The sequence below is a fragment of the Falco punctatus genome (genome assembly GCF_963210335.1).
Source record: "Falco punctatus genome assembly, chromosome: 7".
Taxonomy (NCBI): Eukaryota; Metazoa; Chordata; class Aves; order Falconiformes; family Falconidae; genus Falco; species Falco punctatus.
In genome coordinates this window covers 50357008-50384453 of record NC_137587.1, presented here as the reverse complement: position 1 = coordinate 50384453, position 27446 = coordinate 50357008, and the positions used below count along the sequence as shown (strand labels likewise).

Genomic DNA, 27446 nt, shown 5'->3' with positions numbered 1-27446 from the left:
GTTCACTCCCATCTGTTTGCACGTATCAAAGATCAGATAATTCTCCAGTTTGCTCTTTTTCACTTCTTTTATCTGTTTGTATTTATCTTTATTTGCTGGTGGCTGTGAAGCAATACTTACTCCCAGCACGTTACTGCAGCAGATCGATGCTGTTCTGTGTGCACAGCAGGAGCTGACCCTCACGCTATCAGTACCAGCCTTCTGTCACACTTCACTGTGTTTCCGTTTCTCTAAACTGTCTGCTAAAGCAAGTGATTTTAAGCTATTAGCAAAACACATAGCACACCCCTTGCAATCAGCTGCAGATCAGGTTTACCAAGGAGAGCAGTATATATACTACGGGCTTGCCGTTACACTGTCCATTGTATCAGAGAACATGGTGAAGGAGCCACTGTTCACCCACTCTAAAAGTTCAATTCATGGAGCAGAAAATACACTATCAACCGCGTACACCAGAATTGATGTGTTATAGCCAGGTGGCTGTCAGCTGCGACAGCCTCACACCCACCTACGGTTGCACTCAGCTCTGGCCGCCGGGACCTGCTCAGGGAGCGGGACAGACCATGCGGCGCTCCGAGCGCCTTCAGCGCGACACCTCCTGCTCGCAGCTCTTGCTAGCCACAGCTACCACGCCAGGCGACTGCTCTGATTAGTAGAGGTGGAAGTTTAACAACCTCCAACAGGTCATACGACCTTAAATTGCCTCTGTAAATTACGCAGTGAGAAGTTGACAAGGTTTAGGTATGAAAGCGCTTATCCTCATCAAGGGAAGATCAGGCTACTGCGAACAGAGATCACTTTACCTGTTAACGAGAGGATCCACTATACAGTTGTAACACTCACATTGCATGTCTGCTGCCTTCACCACTCAAGTTGGTTTGCTACAGCTTTTAGTTGGGGAAAAAAGAACCTGCAAGGCTTTATGCCCATTACATCAAGTATTCCGACAATTTCTCCCCCATGTACATGTTTCCTTGCAGATTAGCTCTTCATAAAGATTCATTGTGTTAGCAAAAAAACCCCAGTTTTGATCTAGCAGGGCTGCCTGTATATTTATTCTGGTGCTACTTTCTATAAGTCATTAGGGCCCCTGCCTACTGCAAGCGTACGCTAAGAACAATGACTACTGGCAATGACCACAAGGGAGAAGTTCTATCCTCCACTGACGCTGTTGAAATTCCCCCAATGTCTTTGGGGCTTGTTTTATTTACTCAAAAGCTATTCACAATTTTGTCTGCTCACAGGTAAATGACAAATAATGTTCACCTATTCTGTGGCACTAAAATAATTAAAACACTTGTGAGTTCCTCAAATAAAGATGCTACAGAGCTACAAAAGTTACTGTTGTAATATGCTACACCAACTGTTCCAACTTGCCTCTGACAGTTACTTATTACTGCAAACTATAAATAAAAAATTAACCATAACAAAACAGAAAACCTGAAATAAGTGAAAATGACAGTTTGATGCTACTGCTGTGGATAGAAAAGTTGCTTTTCTGCACACAGCCAAGAGGAGGATGCTTAGGCCCCACTCAATGCATCTGGAAATGCTAGCCTGTAAGAGAGCGCTTCATGGGACTGAACAAACAGAAATTAAGAAAGATGCAAAGCTCACAGCCTCAAACTGATGAAAGATGCTGACTATCTAAGTTGCATTTGTTACAACGAGCAGGGACTTTCTGTAGAGTTTTTAATGCTAAAGAAGACAAACAGAAAGGAAAACCTTGTGCCAAATTTGTTTTTTATGATCTTATCTATCTAGCTTAATAAAATACGCTGTCTTGGAAGATGGAGATTTCTGACTACGTTTCATTAAGCCTAATTTATCCACAATAAATCAAGTAAAAACCCTTTTTTTTAAAGATGCTTTACACAAGACAACACTTTGCCTCAGAGGCAAAATAACAAAAAAAAAAAAAAAAAATTATTTCCTAAGCAGATTAAATGTAATATAATGAATTTCATAATAGGGAGTCTCAATACAGTGACCACCAGTGGAAAGAAACTACTGCTCTCTCTCTATAGGCATCTTTTTTCTAGGCAAAATAATGTTGAAAATACATGGGGAAAAAATAATTTCTCCCTCCACTCAACCTACAATCAAAGTGTAAACCCAGAAATTACATAAGATACAGTCAAAAAACATAAGAAAACAGCATGAATCAACATAGTATAGCACATAATCAACACTAATAGTGTCCTTTGGTAAGCATCATGGCAAAAGAAACAAATATAAATAAACAGGTAGAATAGAAGTATACATCTCATGGGAAGCAGTACAGTAAAAACATTAAACATTCAGCCAGTGTGTGCTGGAAACATCATAGGTCAATGTGAGATGGGAGCAAGACTCAATTTACAAAAGGGGAGGGGGGGGTGCGGGGGAAGGCAAAGAACAGGACATGTAAGGTATGGAAACTAAAGATGGCACAAAAGAAGAGCCAATATGTGCAAAGTATGATCAAGCTTTGAACCTAAACAACTATTTTATACAAACATTTTAAATAGATATCTGCAGGGTCAATTTGGATTTTAAAGACTAAAATGAAAAACTAGCAAAAGTTACTAGAAGAAAATCAGAACCAAAAGGATTCTGCACAGTTGCCATTAAAGACAACATCTAAGCAACTATTCTCAATTCAAAGCATTATCAAAAACAGAACAAAACATACACACAGTAGGCTGTTTCAACAGAGGAAAAATTGTGAGCACCTCTGATGCCCCATCATAAAAAAGAAAAAGAGCAAGCGACCACCAGAAAATAGGGTCTGCTAATGCTATACATTGTTGAATGTCAATTCTGAGAACTTCTATTCACACTTTCAAGTCAAGAGCAAATCGAACACACAGTATTAGTCCTTAGTTTTCCAGCACATACAGGAGAAAGGTAAGTAAATGGAAAGGCTGCAAGTAAGCTGAGAACCCTATCGCCAAAAACTGACACCAAATTATACCAAGACAGAACCCAAATTTTTATGTTGCTGAAGTGTGAGAAACTAAATGTAGGTTTGGTTTTCTTTTGACTTCTGATTTCAAAGTTTCAGGATATATGACCCGTATTTTATACCACTCTGCAACCACTGAGTTTAGAAATTCAGTCTTGATTTTGTATTGATGCCTGGAAAGTTCTGAATAAATGACTCAATAGCCAAAGGGACTGTTAAGCAGGTATTTGTTTATTCAGCACTGGGTGCGTGGGGGAACGCTCCTCCTAACACACACGCTTTGTCTCTTCACTGATTTCCACTTTATATACTTATACATACTCATTACATGTCTTTACATATTCACAAACTATCTGAGAGTGGGTGGTGCTTTGTTAAAAATAAGGGAACACCTTCTTGGCGCTTGCACCCTGTCTCCTGGTGGTCTTCCCTGAGGGTCTTAAAGATGAAGGATCAGTCTTCCTCTGTGTTGGACTTTCTGCCTTGTTCCTCGAAGCATGTGCAGTGCTTCAAGGCCGTCATTCAAACCAAGAAGCAGTTCTGGACAAAACCCCAGTATACTTCCTTACCTGAACTGCAGCACTAATTGCTATTGGCTATGTCTGGTCAAGCAAGGACAAGTGTATCAAGATAGATAATTTCATGAATCTGCTGCTGATGTATTGTTTCCCTCTTAACTCGTTACTTGACTTTTTCAGTATCAGTATCAAAGCTGAGGTTCTAAGCTATTGTGCAATTGTTTGACGGGAGAACAGAACAGCTGAGATAAACCGAGTGAAGAACACGGCAGGCCACGGCAGCACCGGCACCGGCACTGACCACGCGGTGAGAGGGCCCCGCACCGCCGCCGGCTGAGAGGGCCCTAGGGAAGGTGGCGGAGCGTCACCACCGCGGGTGGGAAAAGCTGATGAAGGTCAGGGGCAGCGGTTACGCCCAGGGGCCTGAGCTCGAAGCGCCCTGGTGCCAGCTCACCCTCCGGCTGTCGGCAGGACGAGGCAATGGCCCCGCTCCCGCGTCCCGCGGTGGTGGCAGCGCTGAGGCAAGTACCTCAGAAATTCAGGCAAACACGAATTTTACAGTGCCCCTAACCCAGCGCCTGTGGGGGCTGGTACGTGGGGCACTGTTTTTCCCTGCTGCAAACACCGCTCACGCTTCTCCAAGGCCAACCGGTTTCTTCCTGCAAAGGGCCCGATTCTCGGAGCCGAGGCTTCATCAAACCACCAAACGCCTCGGAACCGGAGGCCGCTCCCGCCAGTGCCCACTGGCACCTCCCGGGGCCCGCTGCTGGGCTCGTCGGCCCCGGCCCGCGGCGCCCCCCGCCCGCGCTCCTCGGCGCCTCAGGCCCCGCTGCGGCGGCAGCGCCTCCGCCGCCTCGCACGGGGCGGCCGGGCCGGGCCGGGGGCACGGCGGGGCCGCGGTACCTCAGCGGGGCGGGGGCCGAGCGCGGGGGGAGGGGGCGGCCCCGCTACGGGCGGCGAGCGGCGGGAGGGGCCCGGACACGCAGCGGCCCCGGACACGCGGCGGCCCCTCAGCGCTGCCGCAGCCGCTGCCGCAGCGCCGGGCCCCCGGGGCGGGGCGGGGGCGGGGCCGGGGGGGGCGTGCCGCTCCCCGCGCGCCGGTTCCGGTCTCGAGGCGGGCGCGGGCGTTCCGGGCCTGAAGGAGCCGCGGTGCCCGCGCGCATCATGGCCGCAGCTGCGTGGATGCCGACGGTAACGGAGGGGGAGGGGCGGGGGCGAGCCCCTTCCCGCAGCGCTCGGCGCGGGCGGTCGCCGGGGTGACCTTGGCCGTGGCGGCGGCGGCTCGGGGCCGCCCGCAAGGTCGCGATGCCGCCGGGCCCGGGCAGCGCTGCCGGGCGGGCGCAGGGCCGCAGGCGGGCGGCGGGGTCTCAACCCCCGGGGGTGCTGCAGCCCGCGGCGGGGCCCGGCGGCGGCCCGGGGGGCGGTTCGGCCCGGCAGTCACCGGGCCCACTGGGGCGCGCAGCCGGGGCCCCGGGCCCGCCGCGGGTACGCGACGTTCCTCTTGGGCCTGAAGTGACGGCCCGCCGGGGGGGCGCCGCTGCCACGCGAGTGCGGCGGGAGCCGCGAAGGTTAATGGATCCCAGCAGTGTCCGAAGGGGCGGGTTCGGCCGGGCCCGGCCGCTGCGGGATGCGGGGGTGCGGGCCGGGCCCTTCCCGGGACTGTCGTACGCGGAGCCGGCGCTGCGCGGCCCGTTACGCGGCTGGCGGCGGCAGGCCTTGCTCGCCCGGTGCGGTGACCTTGTGTGGCTCACGTTGGGTCTGAAGGAACCTTACCTCCTGGCGTAAGTGCCTTGTAAACGCCTAGTAAGCCCACCTCCTGCCCGAAGTGCCCTGGCCCCCGGCGCGCCTCGCCACCCGCTCGTGGCTGCGCTGCCCGGGAGCCCGGCTGGCCCCGCTGCCGCGCGGGTGGGGGCGGGGCGGGGGGCGCGGGTGCCCCGCACGCGCCCGCGGTGCCGTTGCAGCGGGGCGGGGCTGCGGGCTGAAGCCACAGAGGGCTGAGACCCCCGAGGGAGGGGAGCCGGGGGGCGGCTGCGCTCCTGCTGCCCTTTCGTGTCCACCTCGCGGGGGTCTGCCCGTGGCGGCACGGGCGCGGGGGGAGGGGTCCCGGCTTTGGGAGCCGCAGATAGCTGGGAATATCCTCTAACTACGCTGTGGGGACCGGTCGCTGTGATGAATTTTGTCTTTAATGCGCATTCCGTTTGGGCGTTTAAAAAACCGTCGGGCATGCAGGAGGCAACGCTGCAAAAGCTACAGAGGTGGAAGAACAAAATGCACCAGAGTTGGAGTGGAAGAAGTGGCACCAATGCAAAGAAGTTTTGGAAACATTAGCTAAAAACATGTAAAGATGCTGTCCACCCAACCCTTGGTGAAAGTGTTCGATTTTTCCCTTTGCTTTCCACGAATCTTAATCCTTTGCATATAGTCTCCTTAGGAGTTACTGCATCCTTACGTCCCGTGTGCGGTGTGTAAGGACTGGGGTCACTGTGCAGTGCCTTCCCCACACCCCCGGGCAAGGCGGGGAGTGTGTGGCACGCTGCAGGGCACAGGTGGCTGGCCTGGGCTGACCTCGTGCTAAGAATATCCACCTGAGGTGTCAGTACCCAGAATGTTAGAGAGCAACTTGGCAAAGCGTTACTTACTCGTTTCATTACTAGTCTAAGATAGGAAGCTTAAAGTGATATGATTTTAAAATGCAGATTTGCTTCAATATTACTAACTTTTTTAAATCCCACTTGCATAGTAAAATAGTATCTTTTTGTTTTATATTCTTGCAGGTTTCTCGTTTGTTAGGTGCTTTCAAAAACCAAAAACAGGTGACCAGAAGTTTTGGTAGTGCTGTGAGTATAATAGTACCATCTTTTTCTTTTAAGAAGTTTCTCAAGAAAGGGGTTCCAAAATTGGCTTTTGTAAGGTTGCTGTTGTTTTTACGTTCTCAAAAAATAAGGCCTAAATAAGTGAGCATACATGCCTTTAATGCCATGCTGATTTTATATTGGTTTAATTGCTGTCTTCGGCAATTGCATCTTAAAGCATAAGCGATAACACAAAGGGCTGTAGCAAAAGGTAGAAGTGGCATGAATGCTTTTCACAAAATACGGACATAAGCCAGTCTTCTGCAACTCAGCTGGAAATGGGCAAATACTGGGCAAAGTTGTTGAGAACCTTCTCATTTTCTTTATTTTGCAGGCTTGCTGCCAAGATTGCACTAGATTTATTTTACTGCTGCTTTTAGAATACCTTGCATCTAAAGTTCTGCCTTTTCAATGCCCTCTTTAAAGTATTTTAGACACTGATTGTGTATTTCCTTTGTGGATGTTTTACCTTCCTTAGGTGTGTGTGTTTGCAGCGCCCACGGGCCTTTTGTTTTCTTCACTGAAGGCGGCTTTAAAAACTGCTTGGGCAGAAGCAGGGCTCAGCACCGCTGCATGCACCCTTAAGCAGGACTTAATTTTAAAGTGGAACTGTGGCTTTTAATTATAAGGTTTGTAGAACAGCTAGAAAAGAAACTGAAGGGTCACTCATACAGCATAAAAAGATTTAGGTGAGGTGCCTCGGGGTCTGTTTACACCACATTACTGTTCCAGATGAAACATTCTGTGTCTCAGGTGGGGTCCTGCCATGCTGTGAAGCAACAAGAGAGCACAGAACTAACCTTGAGGCATTCCACTGGTTCTGTGCTTGCTTAACAGCAGTGTTCTGTCATCTGAAGCTCTGCCTCTTTTGTTGTGCACAGTGAATTTGCTTGGCTCAAAGCAGTTAAAAAAATCAGTCAATACATATTGAAATTCTGAACATTTTGTATGGGGAAGGATAGCAGCGTATCTTGTGAGTTGCTTCTAACTGAGGTTTTGCAAATAATGCTGTATCTGAGCTGCCTTTTGTGTAGGTAATAATGAGCGCTTGCAGAATTATTTGAAATCCTTAAGTAAAACAAAAAGAGCTGGGGCATGTACGATTAGAATAGTGATCATAATTATTTTTTTTTAACCAAAGCAGCACACTTTCTTCCCTTGTTATTCAGTGAGCCTGGGCTATGCAATTTATTTCATCTCTTTGGTGATGATGAAAGAAACAAGACTGAGAACATTATGGGAAGAAAAGAACTTGGTATTGTTAAAAATCAGCCTGAGATTTTTAGGAAGTCACCTGAGATGTTTAGATATGCATTAGATCTTTTTTTCTAAGGTGAATATAGCTTTTCATAAGTTTAATCTTTTCTACCATGTGTCAGTATTACGCAGCATGTCGATACATATTGGAGACGTATGGGTAACCAAGCCATAACTAGGTAATATTAGCTCCTCACCACATTTTAAGAAGAAAGCATACTGAGATCATTCATTTCAAAGAGCGCTGGGCAGGAACCTGCCTTTCAGGTTAAACCTCTGTGTTTTGAAATCTGAATGCAGGCAGATTTTTAAACAATTCTCTCAAAGTATTTGCACGCTCCCTTTGAAAGCAAGCTCATCGTTCTCACTTCTGTCCAGTACTGCTGTTCTTTATAGTGAATATTTGGCAACTGAAACTTTCCGCTCTTTTCTAGTAGTTACTTGGTTCCTACAACACAAGAAAATGTTTTCTATGTAGAAAACAAACATTCATTTGTAGCAGTACTGGTATTTTTTTACCTAGGTACAAACAGTAACTTTAATCCCAGGAGATGGCATAGGACCTGAGATTTCTGCTGCTGTCATGAAGATCTTTGATGCTGCCAAAGTAAGTCATATTTGTCTTGCTGTAAGCGTTGTAAATTTAACTATAACAACAACAAGTATTAATAAATGTTTTCTCTTTAACTTCCAAAAGAGCAAGTCATGTTTAAGCTATTGAAACTTCTTAACAACAGACAGAGTCTGAAGCTTCAGCTAATAAAAGATCGGACTGTGATATCGAGGCAGGACTTGAAACTGTCAGCTGGCAGAGGAGCAGAGTTGAGAGCAAATGCCGTGTTTAATTTTTGGCAGTAGGAACTCAATATATCATGTGTAATCATCTTGTTGATGTAGCAACCCTGAGCAACTGGTAGAGGATGTTCTTTCATTCTTTATGACTTCCAGTGCAGATGAAAGTGTGTGTGAAAGGACTGGCTTATTCTTAGAAATCAAACTGCCGCACTGCCAAACACGTTCACTTAAGTGATACGAAAACTGAATATATCCAAGAACTGTTTTACTGCCTGTCTGAGGAACTTCACCAGAATTTGTCAAGTTTCCTTGAAAGGAAATACAGCTTTTCAGGAAAGATGTGTGTTAAATTGTTCCGTGTTAGTAACAGCACCGAGGCACGTTCCTTTTCTATGACAACTGTCTGACTTAGACGTTCTCTTTACCTATGTATGAAAATCTTACAGTAGTTTTGGTTGTTTCTGGGGAGTCAAGCAGGAGGTGTGGACGAATAAAACCTACGTTTGGGAGTGAGTGCATGTTTGCAATGCTTAATCAGATTGGTTTGTTTTAAAGGGGATTGTCTAGTATGTTATGCTTTGATTGGTTCTGTTTGCTTGTGAAAAGCCTTGTATCTTTGCCTTTATCGTCCTTGCTGTGAGATGAGTGAGTGGCAGCCTGCCTCCACTTACAAGATGCCCATAGTGAATGCGAATTCAGAAGGCACTGTGGAACACTTGCAGGTTTTCAGTTAGATAACAGATATATTATCTGTGTTATGTACTGTCTCACAGGCAGTACAGATGATGAGTTCTCGGCGAGTTCAGTTTTCAATTATCTTGTCTCTTGCATACGAGGAACTCAACAGCTCTTAAGTGCTTGAAAGAAGTAGCATGTATATTGCAGTTCTCACAAATTCTGTGTGTATGTTGCCTAGGGAGGCATTGTGGTATTCAAGTTTATGACGGTATGTTGCTCATAGTATTTCATTTTCACTTACCTAATCACATTTTTAAAAAATTGTTTATTTCTGAGTTCAAATATCTCATGCTTGCTTGCAGTCACCAGAGAAAAATTGTTTGGGAAAGCTTGGAAAAAAATTCCTTATGCATCTTTTTGTGTAAGGGAAGTTAAAACTTGAAGCAAAAGTCTTGATGTTTAAGTTAACATAGAGTAAATGTGTTCAGGCTCCTATTCAGTGGGAAGAGAGGAATGTTACGGCTATCCAAGGACCAGGAGGGAAGTGGATGATACCTCCAGATGCCAAAGAATCCATGGATAAAAACAAAATGGGATTAAAAGGTACTGTAAGGGTTAATACAAAGATACTAAATACTGTTCGTTTTATTGTCAGTCTAATTTAAAGTCCTTCATCTGTAGCACAATAAAATTGCTAATTACAGGGGACAGCCTGTCAGGTAGTCTTCTGTAATCTTAAAACAGCCTTTCATTTCAAAGCCGTAACTCATAGATCTAGGAAATGCATTAAAGGCAGGTATTACGCCATACCGACCTTTGGGCTGTGCAGAATGCATTTCTAATACTGTTGCTACACAATGGTATGCGATAACTAGGTTCCTAATGAATAGTATCTCTTTATGTTGTTTTCAGTGAAGACGTTTTGTCAAAACTCCTGTTCCATGTAAGAGTTGTAGTTTGGCCTTTTAACAGCTGATCAGCATCACTTAATAGCACAGAGAATTCCCATGGCGTTTCAGCATAAGGGTTGAATAGGAATTTGGAGAGTCGCTGTCAGGAGTACCACTTTACCTAGGGTTGCAACTCTAAAATTCATGGTGGGGGTTATCTTCTTACTCATTCTTACAATTTTCTTTCTTTTTTTTTTTTTTTTTTTCTTCAGGGCCTCTAAAGACCCCAATTGCTGCAGGGCATCCATCAATGAATCTGCTTCTGCGTAAAACCTTTGACCTTTATGCAAACGTACGTCCCTGCGTTTCAATTGAAGGGTACAAAACCCCATATACAGACGTGAACATCGTCACAATCAGAGAGAACACAGAAGGCGAATACAGTGGAATTGAGCATGTGGTATGTTGCTGGAACTGTTGGGTTTCTGGCGGGTTTTCTGTGTTTCATGAACGGTAACTTTGCCCGTCTCAGTGGCGTAGTACTAAGAGGTTGGGTGGTGTTTTTTGTTTGCTACCCATAAAATAGTTATTTTATTGTGAAATGCATTGTTGAGATGGCCTCACTCAGAATTCTACTACTTTATCCTAAACGTTCGTACTACCGACTTGAAAAACAAGCTTAGGTTTTACTAATAATGCAACTACTGTCTTTCAGATTGTTGAAGGTGTTGTGCAAAGTATCAAGCTGATCACAGAAGCAGCTAGCAAGCGTATTGCAGAATTTGCTTTTGAGTACGCCAGAAATAATCAGAGAAGCCATGTTACTGCTGTGCACAAGGCAAATATTATGTACGTTGACGCTTTTGAGGAGAACAACAAATAGTAATATGCATTTAATTATAAATAACTTTTTAAATATTCCTTAAGTGTATAACTTCTGTTGATGCTACTGGGAGTAAGTAAAATGGGAGATTAGTAAAGTAGACTCCTCCTAAGTAAAATGGACAATACTGACCCAGTATTGATAGGGCTATAATAATTACATACTAATGTTTTTATTACTAAGTTTGTAGTAATCCTTTGACTTTCCTTGCAAAGCTCTTATTCTAAAAGTAGTCTTAAACTAGGAAAATGTATTTAAAAACTGAGGGTGAAAATGGCTAGTGTCTTTTCCAGCTTCCAAGCCACTTTATATTGAACTGAGTCATAACATGTGTGATATTACCTGACATCACCTGTAAGCCTTTAGTAAATGAATACGAGTCATTCTGAGAATTAATGTATGTCTGTTAAACTACTGATACAAAAATATTTTAGGAGGAAATGTAAAAGGCATAACTTCTCTGATTGTAATATAATTTAAATATCGTTTGTATTTAACATAAGGGATGATGAGTCACAAATTAAGTTTCTGCACTCTTCATATTTTTATGTAATATTGTGTTGCATGCAGTTTTCTTTATCTTCAGTACTGCTTGCTTACAGTAACTGCAGTATTCTTTTGCTTATTTAATTGCAGGAGAATGTCCGATGGGCTTTTCTTGAGGAAATGCAGGGAGGCAGCAGAAAACTGTAAAGATATTAAATTTAATGAAATGTATCTGGATACTGTGTGCCTGAATGTGAGTATTTATATGTTTTAATTGTGGTTATTTTTTAGTTTAAATTCTTAACCTTAATGAGAATATACTTCTTTCTAGATGGTTCAAGATCCATCACAATTTGATGTGCTTGTTATGCCGAACTTGTATGGTGACATCCTCAGGTATGGAGGTTTTAATTTAAACTAACCCAACATGTAAAATACTGTTAACGTTCCAGACAGTTACTCAGGTTATACACAGCCAGATGGGTGATGATTTTCTGCATTCAGAATTTAAAACTTTATAAATTAGACTTTAAATGGGAAGAAAGGATGACATTGTTACCCTGCAATTATTAGTACATTGTTGGGAGGGGCTAGATGATGAGAATGTGCTTCTTATTTTTTTAAAAAAAAAAGTTTCTGCTTATGGAGGCTATGAATATTGTTCAGGTGGGGCAGAAGAGCTATTTCTCCAAATATGTGAAGAATTTAATGGCTTAAATTGTAATAAAGAATGCTTAGTTAGATATTGGAGAAAAAAAATTCTAATCTTAGCGGTGAAATGATTGTGCAAGATAACTGTAGGACCATGATGTTTACAGCAAGCTAGGCTTACAGTTAAATGGGTCTGCAGAGTCACTGAAGAATGACACAGGTGGCTTCTTGGTATCCTACCAGTGCTTGTTTTATGTATTGTATTTTTTCCCTCATCTTCAAATTAAATTTCATATTTGAGTAACATTAATACTAGAGGTTCTTGATGGCAAAATCCATCAGCACACATTTTCCATTCTGTAAAATGTTTAGGTAGAGTAAATTTAATTTTACACACAGTATTTAATTGAGTATCTTAACGCGAACCTGTAAGTGTGAAAAAAACACTGCTTCTCCTTGCACTTCTAAGGAGAGGTTGAGAAAACAGCCTGAATCAGAATATATTTCAAAGTTCAATGACTATTTAAATCTTAGAATCCATCTCCTGGCTTTGTACAGATAATAAATGTAAAGGTAGCGCATGTGTAAGAAGAAATGCTTGTTGAGCTTTTCTTAAAATTGCACTGTCTATGGTGAGGCTCTTGGTCTCTAAGAAAAACTAGACTCCAGCTAATGCTTCTTGCTTTCAGAGTTGGTAGAGGAGTCCGTAGGGCCCTCGCAGCAGCTGTTAGGTTGTTAACTAAAACAGATTTTTGAAGTGTGACCATAATGCCTACCAGGTCTCTTGGACTGAATAGGCACAGAAGGAAATCCCTTACCTTGAACCATTGAATACCTACAGCGACAAATGTAGACTGTATCCACTTTTCCCCCCCAGACTCTATACAACCAAAGCTAATCAGTTTATTTTAGCTTAAACTTAAAATACTGTTCTGCAAGGTCATCCAAACTTTTCTACTTGTTAGTCCTTGATTAGCTAAGTTGTAGCAACAAAACACTACACTAAAATATCAGACTTTTAAGAGCCTTGTTTATCGGTACGTTCAGCTTTGAGGGTACAGCGATGACGATAGGCACAGTTGGTTTGTCCTTCCCCATGTTAATTTTGGGGGAAAACAAATGCAAATTGTTTATGTTTGATGATCTGCTAATGTCAGACTTGTGACTTGTGGGCTGTTCAGGAGAGAGGGGGAAAGCTAGTCTAGTGTCACTTGGAACGTGTTCCTTAAGCTACATGCAATAAACATTACAACTACTAGTCATGTACCTGAGCAAAATCTTCCATGCTTTTTAGAAGGACTTCACATAAGAAAAGTAGTTCTGTGGCCTCTTTGGAGGAAATTAAAACTTGTGAATAGTTACAGGGAACTGTACATTACAGTTTTTGCTAGTTTTTGGGACTTTTGACAATACACATACTCTGTGCTTTGAGTACTTTTTGTCTTAATCTTAAAGACAACCTTTTGTCTTTGAGTGCCTGTGTCTTAATCAGCTTTATTGTAGTATTTGGAATTTCCTTTTGATTTTCCTTTATTAAATTGTCTTCTACTAGTAGTTCTACACAGTTTCAATTGTTCTAGTGGACTACAAGTGGCTAACAGCACCTGCTCTTTCCCAATATTATTCTCAGACTGTATGGGTATATAAAATAAGTTACTGTTGCCATAAAATGAGAAACAAAAACACTGTATACCTTGCAGTGAGGCAACTGTATATAGAAAAACTTGTGGGTTTTTCTGTTTGATGGTGTTCGTTTTTTTTCCAGTGACTTGTGTGCTGGCCTAATTGGGGGTCTTGGAGTAACACCAAGTGGAAATATTGGTGCTAACGGAGTTGCAATTTTTGAATCGGTATGTCTTCTTATGTGAGGTATAGTAGTAATAACTACTTTGCCTGAACCTGAGAATGTAAAACTTTCCCATGACATATGATGTGGCTGTCATTTAACAAAGTTCTCTGTAAAACTGTTGTGTTTTTTTTTTTTTTACTGTGAAGACACTGAAGCTTTACCCAGAGAGACTAGTTGAACGTAGTTTTTCGCATGTCCTTTTACTGACGCTTTTATTCCCCTCTTTTTCGTAAGAGAAATACCCTCTGTGAAATAGAACTTGAGGTGCATAACTGGAGATACTAGGTGACCTAGTTCCCACTTTCTGATGCCTTTGAACTGAACTGGTCTGGCATTTCCCGTCTCCTTTCCAGTAACTGTATTACAATAGTGCAGGAACTCCTATTTTAACATGCTTGTGCGTGAGGAGTATGTTTCAAGTTACTTACGTGCACTTGAATTGCCTAGGACATTTTAGTCAGCATATTGACATGGTAACAGGTAGATTCACTTTCATTTCTAGGTTCATGGAACGGCACCAGACATTGCAGGAAAAGACTTGGCAAATCCAACTGCCCTTCTTCTGAGTGCTGTAATGATGTTGCGTCACATGGGACTACACAAACATGCCACAAAAATTGAGACCGCTTGCTTTGATACAATCAAAGATGGAAAGGTAATATGAGGGTGTGCAAATAAACGCAGTGAGTTAAAATCATGTCCTATCGCAGCAAAAATTAACTTAGAACATTAACACCAGAACAGTGGATGACCTGCTGTGCTGGCCTGACGCATGAGCAGTGCCACTGTCCTCTGATAGCAATTACATTATCTTTGGTGGTATTAGATCTGCCCAGCTCAGTACTAAGGACAGGCTGTGGCATTTGTTGTGTCTCAGTAATGCTCGTCTTACATTTCCACAGCTTTGTTAATTCTAAAAGCTAGAACCGGACATCTTTTTCATGAAGGGGATTAGAGGATACAAAGCATATGTATTTACATCTGGATCCTGAAGTGAAGGATGCTTACTTGCCTTTCACAGGCTTAATCATCCACTTTGTTTATAGCATTTCAGTCCTAACTTTAATACTTCTGCTCCTGTTTTTTCAGGTTGGTTATTTTCTTTTTTTCCTCCTAACTACTTTCACTCCTTTTTGGACTACAAAAGAATTGGTTTTATCCAGCGTTTACTTTTTTCCTTTAAGATTTTATGATTTCTCCTTGGCAGTAAGCGGTTCCAGATTCAAGACCCAAATGGGATATTCTCGGGGGCTTACACTCTGAAGCCTGACTTGAATATCTGCTCCTAATGTTACTGGTTCACTCAGCTACTTTGACATCCACCTTTTCAAAACATAACTGGAAAGGTACTGAAGAGTGCATAGCAGTTAGCTGTACTGGTTCAGTTATCTTGAGCAGGAGCGTAAGAAGCTGCTTTGTAATTAAAAGTAACAAGCATGCTTAAACAAAAAGCTGTCATCATTTCATAAGCGGTCTGTTTGCAGCTATCTTACTGTGTGTAGGAGCCAGTTAAAAATAATCTAAACTTACAAGTGAATAAAGAGGTGCTCCTGTAAAGTTTTCCTGGAATTGAAATCCTCCATCTTCAGGTCAGTAATTTTATGAAGATAACATAGTGCAAGTTTTGTGACACGGCTACTTGTTTACTAGTTACTTACAGCGTTGTGATTGTATGCTGATAATGGAGAGAATATTTCTCAATTCAAAAAAGCATAATGCAGTTAAAATTACAAGATCCTGAAATAGTAACCTTGATTGCCGCTCCTGCTTGCTCTTTCTCCCTTTCCTCCCTTCCCCCACCCCTGCCATTTAATTAAGATCTCTCTGTGTGTCATGAAAGGGAAAAACTAATGTTTTTTTTAAAATTACCTCCTAGACTGCTTTATTTTAGCTAGGTTGGACAAGCAGTGTTGCCCACTTACTTTTTTTATTTTACTGTCTTCATGCTGCCAAACAGGACTTGTATCTGATGAAAAAGTTTTAACTCCGCATTTTTCCATCTCTTAACTAAACTAAGCAAACTTAAAGAACTGTTAACATGCAGCATTAAGACCTATGCGTGCTTTTTCTGTGTGGGTTTCCTTTTAAAAAAAACAAAACCAAACCCCCAAAACCTTACGGAATTACTCTCAATTAGTTGCCTCTGCGTGCATCATACATGAATTTTACTTCCAAAGCACAGACTTCTTATTGAAAACTTATACTTCACAGGTAGTTACACCATCAAGTGGCCAAGGGAATTTGCAGAGCTTTGGCCAAACATGCCTTCCTGTAGTTAAGATAAAATCATGTTGAAATCTGCTAAAACAATACTTAATGTTCATACTCGGATTTTCTCTACCTGTTCAGTCTGCATAGACCTTACTGAGGAGGGCTCTATGGGAAGCGGAAAAACTCAAACCCGATGTATTCCTTCTCACCCCTATTTAGTTTCCATACACAACATGTAAGAAGAATATACAGAATTGTTCAGAGATGAGACTAGCCCTGTAAAGCATTTTAGTAATACTATTTTTTTTTCTTTCAGGTCTTGACCAAAGATTTGGGAGGTAGCGCCAAGTGTTCGGAATTCACAGAGGAGATCTGCCGCAGAGTACAGGACACAGACTAAACTTTTCTTGTACTACTTGTAAGAACTCCAAAAGGATGGGTCACACAAAGTACACTGTATGTAACCTGACATCCATATGCATATAGTTTGCTTGTCTCTTCAGAGAGCAAACTTTTTAGTTAGGGCCTCTCCATTAATAAATTTAGTCCAAATGGCTACAAAGGATGCTTGTGCCTGCTCTCAGTGGACTTTTAAAATGCTTATTTATTTTTTTTTCTATCTGGTGAATATTTTTATGTAAGTGAATTCTTCTGTTGCCACTATAACTGTCTACCATTTTCCATTTCAACTAGAGGTTTTTACTTTCCACAAAGAAAAATTATGCAAATAAACCAGTAACAGAGTTGGTGAAATGTAAAAGCACCTTAATGGTTAAAACCTACTTTATTGATCTCACTGAAATTCAAAAGATAGGTTTTCAGCCTAACAATAGCACAAGATGACCTTCATAAACAGAAACGGGTATAAAATAACTTAAAATAGCAATTTCATGTTAAAAACTATGAAAAAACCACTTTCGATACTCTGGTGATTCATGAAATACATCCTTGCCCTCCAAGGGCATGAATAAAGAAATAAAAAATTCTAGATATTTATCTATTTGTGTATTTTTAAAAAGTCCACAAAGAATTAACCAGCAAGGGGGTGAGAATTAATGTTGAAAGTAAAGTTATTTTCCAAACCTGTATACCAAAATAATTCTTAGAAGTTTTCCTTTCTGAAACACACTTTACAACAGAGTTCTAATGAGAGTAAATCATACAAAATTAATTCTGCCGTATATTGAGGGGAAAGTATTAACTTTGCAAATTTATACTAAATATTTCATGACTTCTGCTAGAATGCTTTTTGTGCTGTACTTTTATGCACAGTGTTCAGTGTGTCTTACTGTATCGACTAGTAATTTTATTCTAGAAACTCTGAATGTAAGGGACTAGTCCTGAACGGATTAAGACAGATTGAAGGTTTGGCTCTGGTGCCGACGTTCCAGAAATACATTTCATCCCTATTCAAGGGGATCTGAGACTAATTTTTCCCTGCTTGCTAAGCTCAATGGGTGTAAAAGCAGGTCTCTTTCCTTCCCTTCATCGCATACAGATCATGTGAGCCATTCTGATCTGTATGTCTTAAGGTATGCTTCCATCAGCATACCCTAAAAGAGAATGTGTATTTTAAAACTCATGACTGTAGCACAGGATTATGCCTCCTGCCAGAACCAGGCTTCTTAATGCTCCATTCTATTAATAGATACTACTCCACTTCGTGACTTTCTATTAAGATTGTTGAGGCTGGTTGTTTCAGAAGTAAAATCAATTTTGAGTAACAGCTTCCAGTGCCACTCTATAAAGTAAGCATCCCAGCTTTTTTATACGGTCTAACAACATGTTGGAGGAGGGACAGTGAGCTTTACTCCTCACGCACTCTGCTTTTGGTGAATAGGGCAACGTTTCTTTCCGTGTTTTACAAGCTGCTGCTTCCTTGTTTCTTAGATTAATATTGTTGAAGAACTTCTGAATTACCATTGCGCACAAAATGGGGAAAAATAAACTTTTCAAAGTCCTGTTGCTTGTTTTGGTTTTTTTTAATCCTAGGCTGCTATCATCTTTTGTGTATTGAGCTGATTCTTGGTACTTGCAACAAATCTTAAGTCTGTAAAATGCGTTAAGACTGGTAATGGAAATTTCATGGAAACAACATCCAGTCCTACATGAGTTTTTTGATCGAGAACAGTGGCTGTAGCCTGCCTGGCTATTGTAACTCACCAACCACAAACACTTTAGACCACTTTCTGTCACGTATGTCCTTCACATAATGATTAATTTTTCCATATGGGGAAGACCTGCAGCTCACGTCTGTCAGAACTGGTACAACCTGAATACTGAAACATGCAAACAAACGTTACTTCTAAACTCTTTTGCTTAAAAGTGCTGTAAACAATTTCAAAGATGTTTCTGTTCTGAGAGCGCTTTAATGTGAGAGCTACATTATGTCTTCCAGTCTTAATGAACTATTCCCCCACCTTTTTTGATTATTTGTTTTTAGGAGCAATCAACATGGATTTAAGAAACTATGAGCTGCTGTTTTCACAAAAGTCTGAATTCTAGCCACTGTAAAAACAGAAGAGGAGTGTCTTTAGATTGTGAAATTTGTTAGTGAACAAAAAGAAACTCTTCCCTGGGAGAGGAAGAAAACCAGCCCTTTTGTGTTTGTTTTTTTTTAAATAATTATTATTGGAGTGGTGTCAGTCTCACTAAGCAGTACTGCTAACTACTGATCTACCAAAATATATCATGAGCTACAGGCACCATCCTGTAGAAGAAACAACAACAAAAAAGATCGCTATATAAAAAAAAAATCTGTTTCAGTTTAGAAGAATTAATTTGTTATACCTGCTTTATGCAACACAAAAGAATGTTTTTAATCTGAATCATGTAGGTCAAAGTAAAAACAGTATTAGAAAATGGACACGCTGCATAGATGCTTCTGTAAAAAGGACAAACCATCAGGTGAGTATCAGGAACAACTAAATTGACACAGCAGTTTTCTAGTGGTTCAGTTCAATAGACTACAAAATCAAAACGAGCATAAATCTTCGTTAATGCTTTGATTAGGAAATAGGTTTTTTAGCTCACAGGTCTTAATACTTGAACAAAAGACTTCTTACTCTTCATAGAAGGAGTCTACTTCACTTCTGTATTTCTCAAGCACAGTGAGCCGTTTTAGCTTCATTGTCGGACCTTAAAAGAGAGAGGGAGTCACAAAAGCAGAAATAGGAACAAAAATTCCTACTCTGTTTGAGCTTTGATTCTTAAGATTTTCTATTGAAGAGCTTGTTTGGAAAAACTTCTCCCACTCAGTGTAGAAACCTGCTAAAAGTGAGAAGCAAGCATGGTATGTAAAGTTGCCTCCACATAAGCAAGAGGACTTCAAAGGGAGCTGCAGGTAAAAGGGTGATGACCTACTACTAGTACTTTCATTAAAAATAATTAAAAGGATGATGGTTTTGAAAGCTTTTAAACAATTCCCAGTTTATTCAAAGAGCCTGGTAATGTGCTTGGGGCTCTGTGGGCAGGCTTTCACTTTCACTCACTGTCTTGCAGCTTTTTTTTTTTAAAAAAAAACAAAAAAACAAGAAATTTTCAATATTGTAGTCAACCAGCTCAGTATTAGATCAAACTCGAAATTTAGACAAAGTATGTGTGTGTATATATATATATATAAAACAGAAAAACAAGAAAGAATTTGAAAAATAGAAGATGTCACAAATAGTTAACAAAACATGGCCTTGGGAAAGGAATGGATACCATAGATATGTCAGGGTGGGTCATTAGAAGATAAGTTCAGAAGAGACAAATGGTGTATGAGACCAAACAGAAAATTGCTTGAGCTATATGTGAACTACCCTAATCAGCACACTAAAAGATCCACCCTCAAGCAAAGAGAGCCTCCTACTTGTTCAAAGCCCCCTCCCCACAGAAAGGTGAGGAAAAAAAAAAAAAAGTACATTGTACCTTTAAATGGAGACCAGGCTGGTAAGAACCAGCGAGAACTAGCTGTGAGGGAACCTAATTGTGAGCAGTTTTACCAGGCTGAAGAGGCGTGCTGCCTGGGTGGGTTGCCACCTAGCACCCATCTCCGCGCCGCCATGCAATAGAGGCTGTCTTGGCTCTGTGCGTGAGACTGGCTCTCTGCACCTGGGGTAATGAGCCCCATTTGTAAGACAGCGTTATTACTGGAGATAACCAATACCATAATGCACAAGGAATTAACCAGAATTGATTATTTAATTGCCCAAACAATCTGAAATTTAACCAGAGCTGTACTTGTAAATGAACACAGACCAATACATACATACACAGCAAACCCTCTGATTTTTCTGTGCGTTAACATATACTGCCTAATGGGTTTTTTCCTTCCCCTCCAGCAGTGGTACCCAGCATTTGACATACAAAACTGTATTTGAATACTCTTAGATCAGCAGCCTCTTTACTGTCTGTATACCTCAATATAAATAGTAAATCTTACCTAGTTCTCCCCCAGAAATGGAAAAATCTCTGGGCAGGACTAGCCATTTTTGAATACAATGCACCCTGTTGGTAGCGTTCATGTTGACTTTGTTGATTCCCTCCTGAATGGCCTGGTAGATCGCCTGGTCTCTTGTAGCTACAATCTCTGATACTTTGGTGGCTTTACTCCCAGTCTTCTGGCAGAAGTCTCTAGCTTGCTCAGTGAGAATGTCAGTAGGATCGGATGTATCTGGGTCCAGCACACTCTAAAATACCAGATGAAGTGAATCATCAATTGCTCACTCTTACAAGGCAGGAAATGTTTTTCTGATCAGGTCGTCCCTGACTAGTAAGAATCAAGAAGGCTCAGCATCAACACCCAAACATTTTATAAGCCTTAAAAAGAAGAAGCACCTGTGGATGACAGTGCTTTTCTTCCCACTTGGCTACCAAATGCAAATGCTTTTGGCTTATATACAGATGACGTGAACAGACTTAAAATACGTCAATGAATTAGGCACTAAAGTCCATCTATAGACCCTGAATTTCTACCATAACTACTCCAATGTTACAGGGGAACATTTAGCTCATCATTACATTGAATCACTGTGGTGTAACATAAACCAACTTGAGATAAAAGCATTCTTTGAAGTTAAGAGTTCTTAAATTAGCGTTTCTATCGTATCCCTAGATAGGGAGTATCAGTCACAGAGGGAAACAACTTGAGAAAAACAAAAGGGTTGTTCATTACGTATGTGCCCAGAACATAAATTACAAATGTTTTAGAAAAAAGTGATTTCTCAATTGAAGTGTATTCTACACCAAAGTATTCATTATTTTGTTCTATAGTCATCATTCTTGTGTCATACGAAGAGAACAAATTGTAGAGAAATGTTTCGGTTGGAAAGCCTGTTTCTGTTGGAAAGTTTCTGTTAGAAACTGGTTTTGCCCATAACAAAACCATTTGCTGACTTTGCTCATCTGTAAGAATAAAAGCTATTATTGTGCTCCTTTACAAAGACTTCTCAGTCTTTCAACATTTCTTAATTTAAAAATTGCATTTAAAAAATAATAGGTCTTATTATATGCATAGGAAAAACAGCAGTAAACATGTAGATGTTTAGCAGATCGTCTAACCATAATAATTTTAGACCCATCAGGATTCAGTCTGTAGTTGCTACACATTTTTTGCCCACTAACATCCTCCTAGCTAATTTTCCGTCTTTTTAAAAACAGCTCAAAATTCTTTTGTTAGGTTTGGGCGTCTGATTTCACTGCAATCGATATTAAAACTGGTTTACCTTTAGGGTCAGCAACATTGACAAAAACTTCTTTTTATCTCCAATCACCATAGCATTACTAACAATTGGGAGCTCTTTTTTAACGGCATCTTCAATTGGAATTGGAGGCACGTTTTCACCTCCAGCTGTAATAATCAAATCTAGGCACAAAAAACCAAAGGCTGTTAGTTGAATTCAAATAAATTCTGAAGATCAGGTTAATGTCTGGATCAACACGCTTTTTATTCTGACATAAAGAATGAGGGATTTTTTTTCAAAGATGTGTTCAAAGAGAAGAAAACCCCTATACATTAATTCAAAAAAGAAATGCTAATATTCTTCGAATACGTGCTCTGGCTTTCAGCTCTCCCTCGGTATAACACACTTGCTCCAGGTAATTTTTACATAATCCAGTAGCAGGTCAGTTGTTCTCAAGACACTGTTGCATTATCTGGAAATTCCATGTGAGCAGTCGTTTCTTCCAAACTAGCCTAGGATTCACTCTACTTCACTGGTACCTCGCCAAGAAGCAAGTTCATTGTTTATCATGATTAAAATCGATTCTTAACACCACCAAGAGGGGTCAGACAAAAGTAAGTTACTGCTGCAGGAAGGCACTGTAACAGCAACATGGAAAGAAAGGAGAGGCAGTGCAGGAGAGCTCAGGAGAGGAGGTTTGCAGTGGAGCAGTGATTCCTGCCCTGTTTCCACACCAGGGGAACGACCAGCTGGAATCTTTGTTCTTTTTAACGTTTGCAAACTACAGAAGTGATACCTTATTCTGTTGAAAAAGGCAAGTGCATTTTTATTTGAATGGATTCATTCTAAAGTACAATACATATATTCATTGGAATTATTACAAATTTGAGTGTTATCTAAGTAAATTCCAACTCTTTGCTTTCATTACAGTGGTGACTTCTCACTGTCCTTGCAGCATGTCAGAACATGCTTCAACAAATGATGCACACAATCACACCGTCCTTTGTGCGCTAACAACTAACGGCATGTGTTAAGGATCGGGTTGGTACCCAGTTCCCCGTCAGCGATAAACTTCAAGAATTTAGATGCAATCAAGGGAATACAGCGCCCTTTTGGTGTTCACAGGTTTGGGAAATTTAGATAAGATATAACTTCCAGTCTATATTCAACCTTCTGGTATGGAATAGGCATTGATCTCGTAACTATAGAAGTTATTTATCTCCCTAGTCAACGCACTGCACACATCTGAGGAAGAACAAGTGGTGTTTATAGAATGAAAGGCTTCTGTCAAACCCAAGATAAATACCAAAGTTAGTTGTATATCCAGACTTGCCTGGGTCTATTTTTTCTTTTCATTCCACCTTCCTTTTGCCTTAGTCCTGTCTTTGTCTTCGATCCTCTACCAATCTCTCTGGCACTTAGGTGGTCTTTTTTGTTGTTGTTGGTTTTGGTTTTTTGAGATGTCAGCTTTTTCCCAGCTGATCCAGACAACTAATAACTGTAACAACTTTTTCCACACCTCTATATACTCCCTTGTATGGACTTCTCTAGCTCCATCTTTGTGCTTTGCAGCTAATCCACCCTAAAACTCCTAAGAGCACAAACCAACGGACGAAGTCCTGCTTTGGTCACTAAAAGCAAAGATTCTTTACTATGTTCTGTTAGGTGTTACCTTATTTGGACTTGGAATTAAAACTTTAATGAAAGAGGATTTGCAGGTATTTTATCCCAGACGGTCTACCTATTCTGTAATTTAGAGTAATTGTTATTAGTTCAGCAGTCAAGGAAGATGTAAGTGAAGCACAAACGTTATGATGGAACGAGACGGAGTTGCTAACTGCTGTGCTAAAGGAAAATGAATCAGATAAGAGAGCAAGTTAAATATCAAGGTATCTGCGTTTGGTGCAGGCTATTAATAGTATCTGCTTAAGTCCTGATTCCTGACAGGACACTGTGCCATCCCCTGACAAATTCACCCATCCAGGTCATCTCCCTAGTGATTCATCATATAGTCGAAGATGATAGTTACTCAATTTTTAAATCTTCAGTTACATCTCAACTGTGAGCAATCCTGCTCTCTGAATATGTATCGTGACCAGTCTCACTCTTGCAAGACTTCCAGCTATGTACTGTAATAATACTGAGGTTTATTGCTTTATCTCTAACTTTCCCTCCTGCTCTCAGGCTTCACCACTAGTCCCTGCAAGCATCACATCAGGCATCAGAGGAGCTTGGCATGGACCCATCTCAATAACTTCTGTATCATAGAGGGGCATCTCTCGTTGATACAAGAGCTATTTTCTTTTCAAAAAAAAAAAAGAGGGGGGGAAGAAATATGTAAATATATTTTTATATAATATATATTTAAAAATAAAATAAATAAAAAAGGAAAGAATTTGAAAAACAGAGGATATTTGCTAATCCTTACAATCACCAGAACATGGCCTTGGGAGAAGGAGCAGACACCATAAATACCTCCAGCTAAGAGGTAACATGATAAGCTCAAGGAGAACCAGATGGTTAGTGCACCAAACAGAAAATTGTTTGAACTATGTGTGACTTATCCTATTCGCCACACTAAAAGATCCACCCTTGAGCAGAGAGCCCCTGCTAACAAAGCCCCCTCCCCACAGAACATGCAGGGTGAAGCTGTACCTTTAGATGGAGATGAGGTTCGTAAGAACCAGTGAGAATTAGGTGTGACTAAACCTAATTGTAGTTCAAAGTGTACAAAATGTTTTACCATGTGTTAAGATTTGTGGATTTACGACCCAGCAGCCATCCCTGCGGAGACACACTCCGCAGTAACATCTTGGCTCCGTGTGTGCAGCAGCTCTTGCACACAGGGTGAAGAGCCCAGGTTTGGGATAACATCGTTACTGTCCACACATTCTAACGTACAATTGAGCCAATTTAGCAAGTTTTAAAAGGAGACTGGACAGTTTAATGAATCATTAGAATCGAAGAAGACACATGAAACCTGCATTATTATTTTATATTACTAACTGTAATTAATACTGAATAAAGGTCTGGGAGATAGACAGCCTCAGCGTAGGAACCGAGTCATCTCCACCAAGTACAGACTAGAGGGAAACCTTTCCTGAACAGGGCACACCACGCTCTCCTCAGAGGAAAGTTTATTTTACCGTCCTGTTAGGTCAGTGCTGCGGCATAGAGGAGATACACCAAATTAGATGGGCCAGTCCTGACAGGTGACTGAGCAGTGCCCAACAGTTACCATAAACACGGAGCAAGATTTTGCTTATTACCTTTAATTCTTCCAGTGACATAGAGAAAGCCATCCTCGTCTAGTTTTCCTAAATCTCCAGAATGCAGCCACCCATCCTTATCAAAGGCTTCTTTTGTTTTATCTTCCATATTTAAATAGCCCATGAAAACAGTCCTCCCCCAGAAACAGATTTCCCCGTTGCCTTCTTCATCTTCGTCCACCAATTTTACCCTGCAGCCAGGGGCTGGTTTACCACAGCTACCACAGAAGAGCAGAAAAAAGCACAAGAAGCACAGAAATTATTAACCATAAAACTGATATGACATCTAACATGCCAAATCCCCCAACCTATCAAAATACTAGTGACTGTAGACAACGCCCTGTTACCTGTTTGTAAGCTATGGAGTGTTAACTTGCTAGGGCAGATATGTTGAACTATCTAAGCATTTTTTGCACAAACTCACAACAGAGTGGCAACGCATTGAGAGAAAACAAAATAAGCTATCTTTGCTGAACTTAGTAAATACTCTTCTCATATATTAGTATTCTCATTATTTATATAGATTCTCATATATTAGTAAATATATCTTCTCATAGATGTAATGAAACACATCATATTTTAAACAAATAAATAAATAAATAAGGTCAAATTACCTGTGCTGCCTGTAAATGTAGGGCCCAGATAAGCAATGCGGGCCTGTGGTCTCACTCATCCCATAAGCCTCGTACAAGGTGATGTTCAGACCCAAGAAGAAATACAGTGTTTCAGTATTGAGGGGGGCAGCGCCGGAGAAGTGCTTCTGACAGGCCGACAAACCCAGCGCGCTGCGAATCTTTGCCAGCACCAAGTAGTCTGCTAACCTTGCCCAGAACTGCTTTACATCGCTGCTGAGTACCGAACACACAAGGGAAGGAGACAGTAAGTCACAGCAACCAATGAAACTTCCAAAACAAAATCAGACACAGATTTTGTTTAGGGATGTATTTGGTTTCCGGTGTTGACAGAAGTTACATCGGTAAGAACAGGTCACACATTTGTCATTTTTTTCATTCATTCAGTGGCTTTCATTGCTAATGAACTCCAACTCTTGGGGTGTCTGAATACTGCAAATACATAAAGAATCTATAAAATTACATTGTAGAAAATAAAGCTCATGTATTCCTGATTCTTTATCAATTAAATGTGTCTATGAGAACCTATACTGCTAAAATCTGAACATTTCCAGCCCTATGTAAAAAGCTGAATTATCAGACCAGCAAAGCAGCATCACTGCACAACCTTTGGGAACACCATTTTCTGTAAGCACTTTCACACTCCATTGCATCACACTTTAAAGAACTTGGAAACAGGAAATAATTGTGAATAACTTAAATATCTGAATTTATACAACATTCTTTGTCAGGGCAATCTTACGGAGAAAAACACCAACATTATTCAGAACAGAAGTGATTTAATTAGAGCTCAGCGAGTTCTTCGGGGGTGCCCCTGATTTTCTGTGTGGCAGAGATGTTCCTACTCACACAGTGCACACCGCAGTGTCGTAAGCTGTTCTGTCTGGGCTGTCCCCCAAACTTGCCCCCTCACATACGCATCCTCCAAATCTCCTCTCAGCAGCACCCAGCTTGCAGCAGCACCCAGCTCACAGCGACACGCTGCATCAGGGCGCTCCCCCTGCCGAACACCAACCTCTCCAGTTCACAGACGACAGCGCTGGGGGACGTGTCAGTGGGAGTATGATCTCAGGAAGGATGGAGGGACACAACTGTCACCTGTGTTTAAGATCAGCCTACTTATCTGGTAGCTACACCCCCCTTCTTGCACTGTATTCGCTGTGTTGCCAGGCCAGATTTTACCCACTCACACTTGGAGTCCCGCTGCCGCACGCTTATTTATTTATTACAAGCAGACAGCCACTTTTAGGCTGATGGCAATCTTACCCTCTGCAATACATACCTGCTTGAGCACTTCAGGTTTCTCTCTAAGCTAAGTGCCATAGCCCATGACAGCATCTTCTTCTTCATAAATCCTGACTGAGCAGAAGCGTCCTTTAATTTCTCCATGATTTTCTCCCACACTCGGGGAACCCCCATGTGAGATGTTGGCTGCACTTCTCTCAGTGTGTTGATCAAGCTGCCCTGTTAAAATCGTGAAATCGTTTCAACATGCTGCGAAAGGCCCGCAGCAGTGCTGAAGGGGCTTGCTGATGCAGTCTGCATGGTGTAATACTAATGTGTAGAACCTCACTGAACACCCAGGACATAAAGAAGGACTGCTGAACCTGCTCCAGTCAGACAGATGCGCCAACACGTGCCAGCTCTGGCACCTCAGGGGAGGCACATGCACAAGAAGGAAAACACATGGGTGGTTTTGTTCCTTTTGCCTCCCTTTCCTCCAAAAATTGCTTATACTGCTTTCACTTTAGATGAATACTCTTTTGCCTTTAAAGACCTTACCAATCTAGATTATATATTTTAGTTGCAGCCTATAGCACTGGATCCCAAGTCTAATGGATTTTATTTTTCCATAATTTTTA

At 41.5% G+C, this 27446-nt stretch overlaps 2 protein-coding genes across 2 annotated transcripts in view; one reads left to right on the top strand and one right to left on the bottom strand.

The window, feature by feature from the left end:
• ACSBG1 (acyl-CoA synthetase bubblegum family member 1) overlaps positions 1–27446 on the bottom strand; it is a 110858-nt gene that overhangs the window by 52390 nt on the left and 31022 nt on the right. Inside the window, exons 9-15 of the mRNA XM_080396355.1 lie at positions 26867–27048; positions 25567–25800; positions 24953–25170; positions 21726–21865; positions 20444–20690; positions 19083–19155; positions 18185–18296 (exon numbers count right to left, since the gene is read on the bottom strand). Coding sequence (XP_080252481.1) covers positions 18185–18296; positions 19083–19155; positions 20444–20690; positions 21726–21865; positions 24953–25170; positions 25567–25800; positions 26867–27048 — 1206 coding nt within the window. The remainder of the gene's footprint in view (positions 1–18184; positions 18297–19082; positions 19156–20443; positions 20691–21725; positions 21866–24952; positions 25171–25566; positions 25801–26866; positions 27049–27446) is intronic.
• IDH3A (isocitrate dehydrogenase (NAD(+)) 3 catalytic subunit alpha) lies at positions 4522–17978 on the top strand. Its single transcript, XM_080395616.1, has 11 exons — positions 4522–4656; positions 6240–6302; positions 8098–8181; positions 9536–9650; positions 10210–10397; positions 10653–10786; positions 11457–11559; positions 11638–11702; positions 13723–13807; positions 14309–14461; positions 16334–17978. The coding sequence occupies exons 1-11, from the start codon at positions 4630–4632 to the stop codon at positions 16415–16417; spliced, it is 1101 nt and encodes a 366-aa protein (XP_080251742.1). The 5' UTR covers positions 4522–4629; the 3' UTR covers positions 16418–17978.

Excerpts from the sequence above, each read along its gene's own strand:
- IDH3A (XM_080395616.1), top strand. The coding sequence starts at position 4,630 with ATGGCCGCAGCTGCGTGGATGCCGACG. Across the intron at positions 6,303-8,097 it reads CCAGAAGTTTTGGTAGTGCT|GTACAAACAGTAACTTTAAT; the intron begins GTGAGTATAATA and ends TTTTTTACCTAG. Across the intron at positions 10,398-10,652 it reads ACAGTGGAATTGAGCATGTG|ATTGTTGAAGGTGTTGTGCA; the intron begins GTATGTTGCTGG and ends ACTGTCTTTCAG.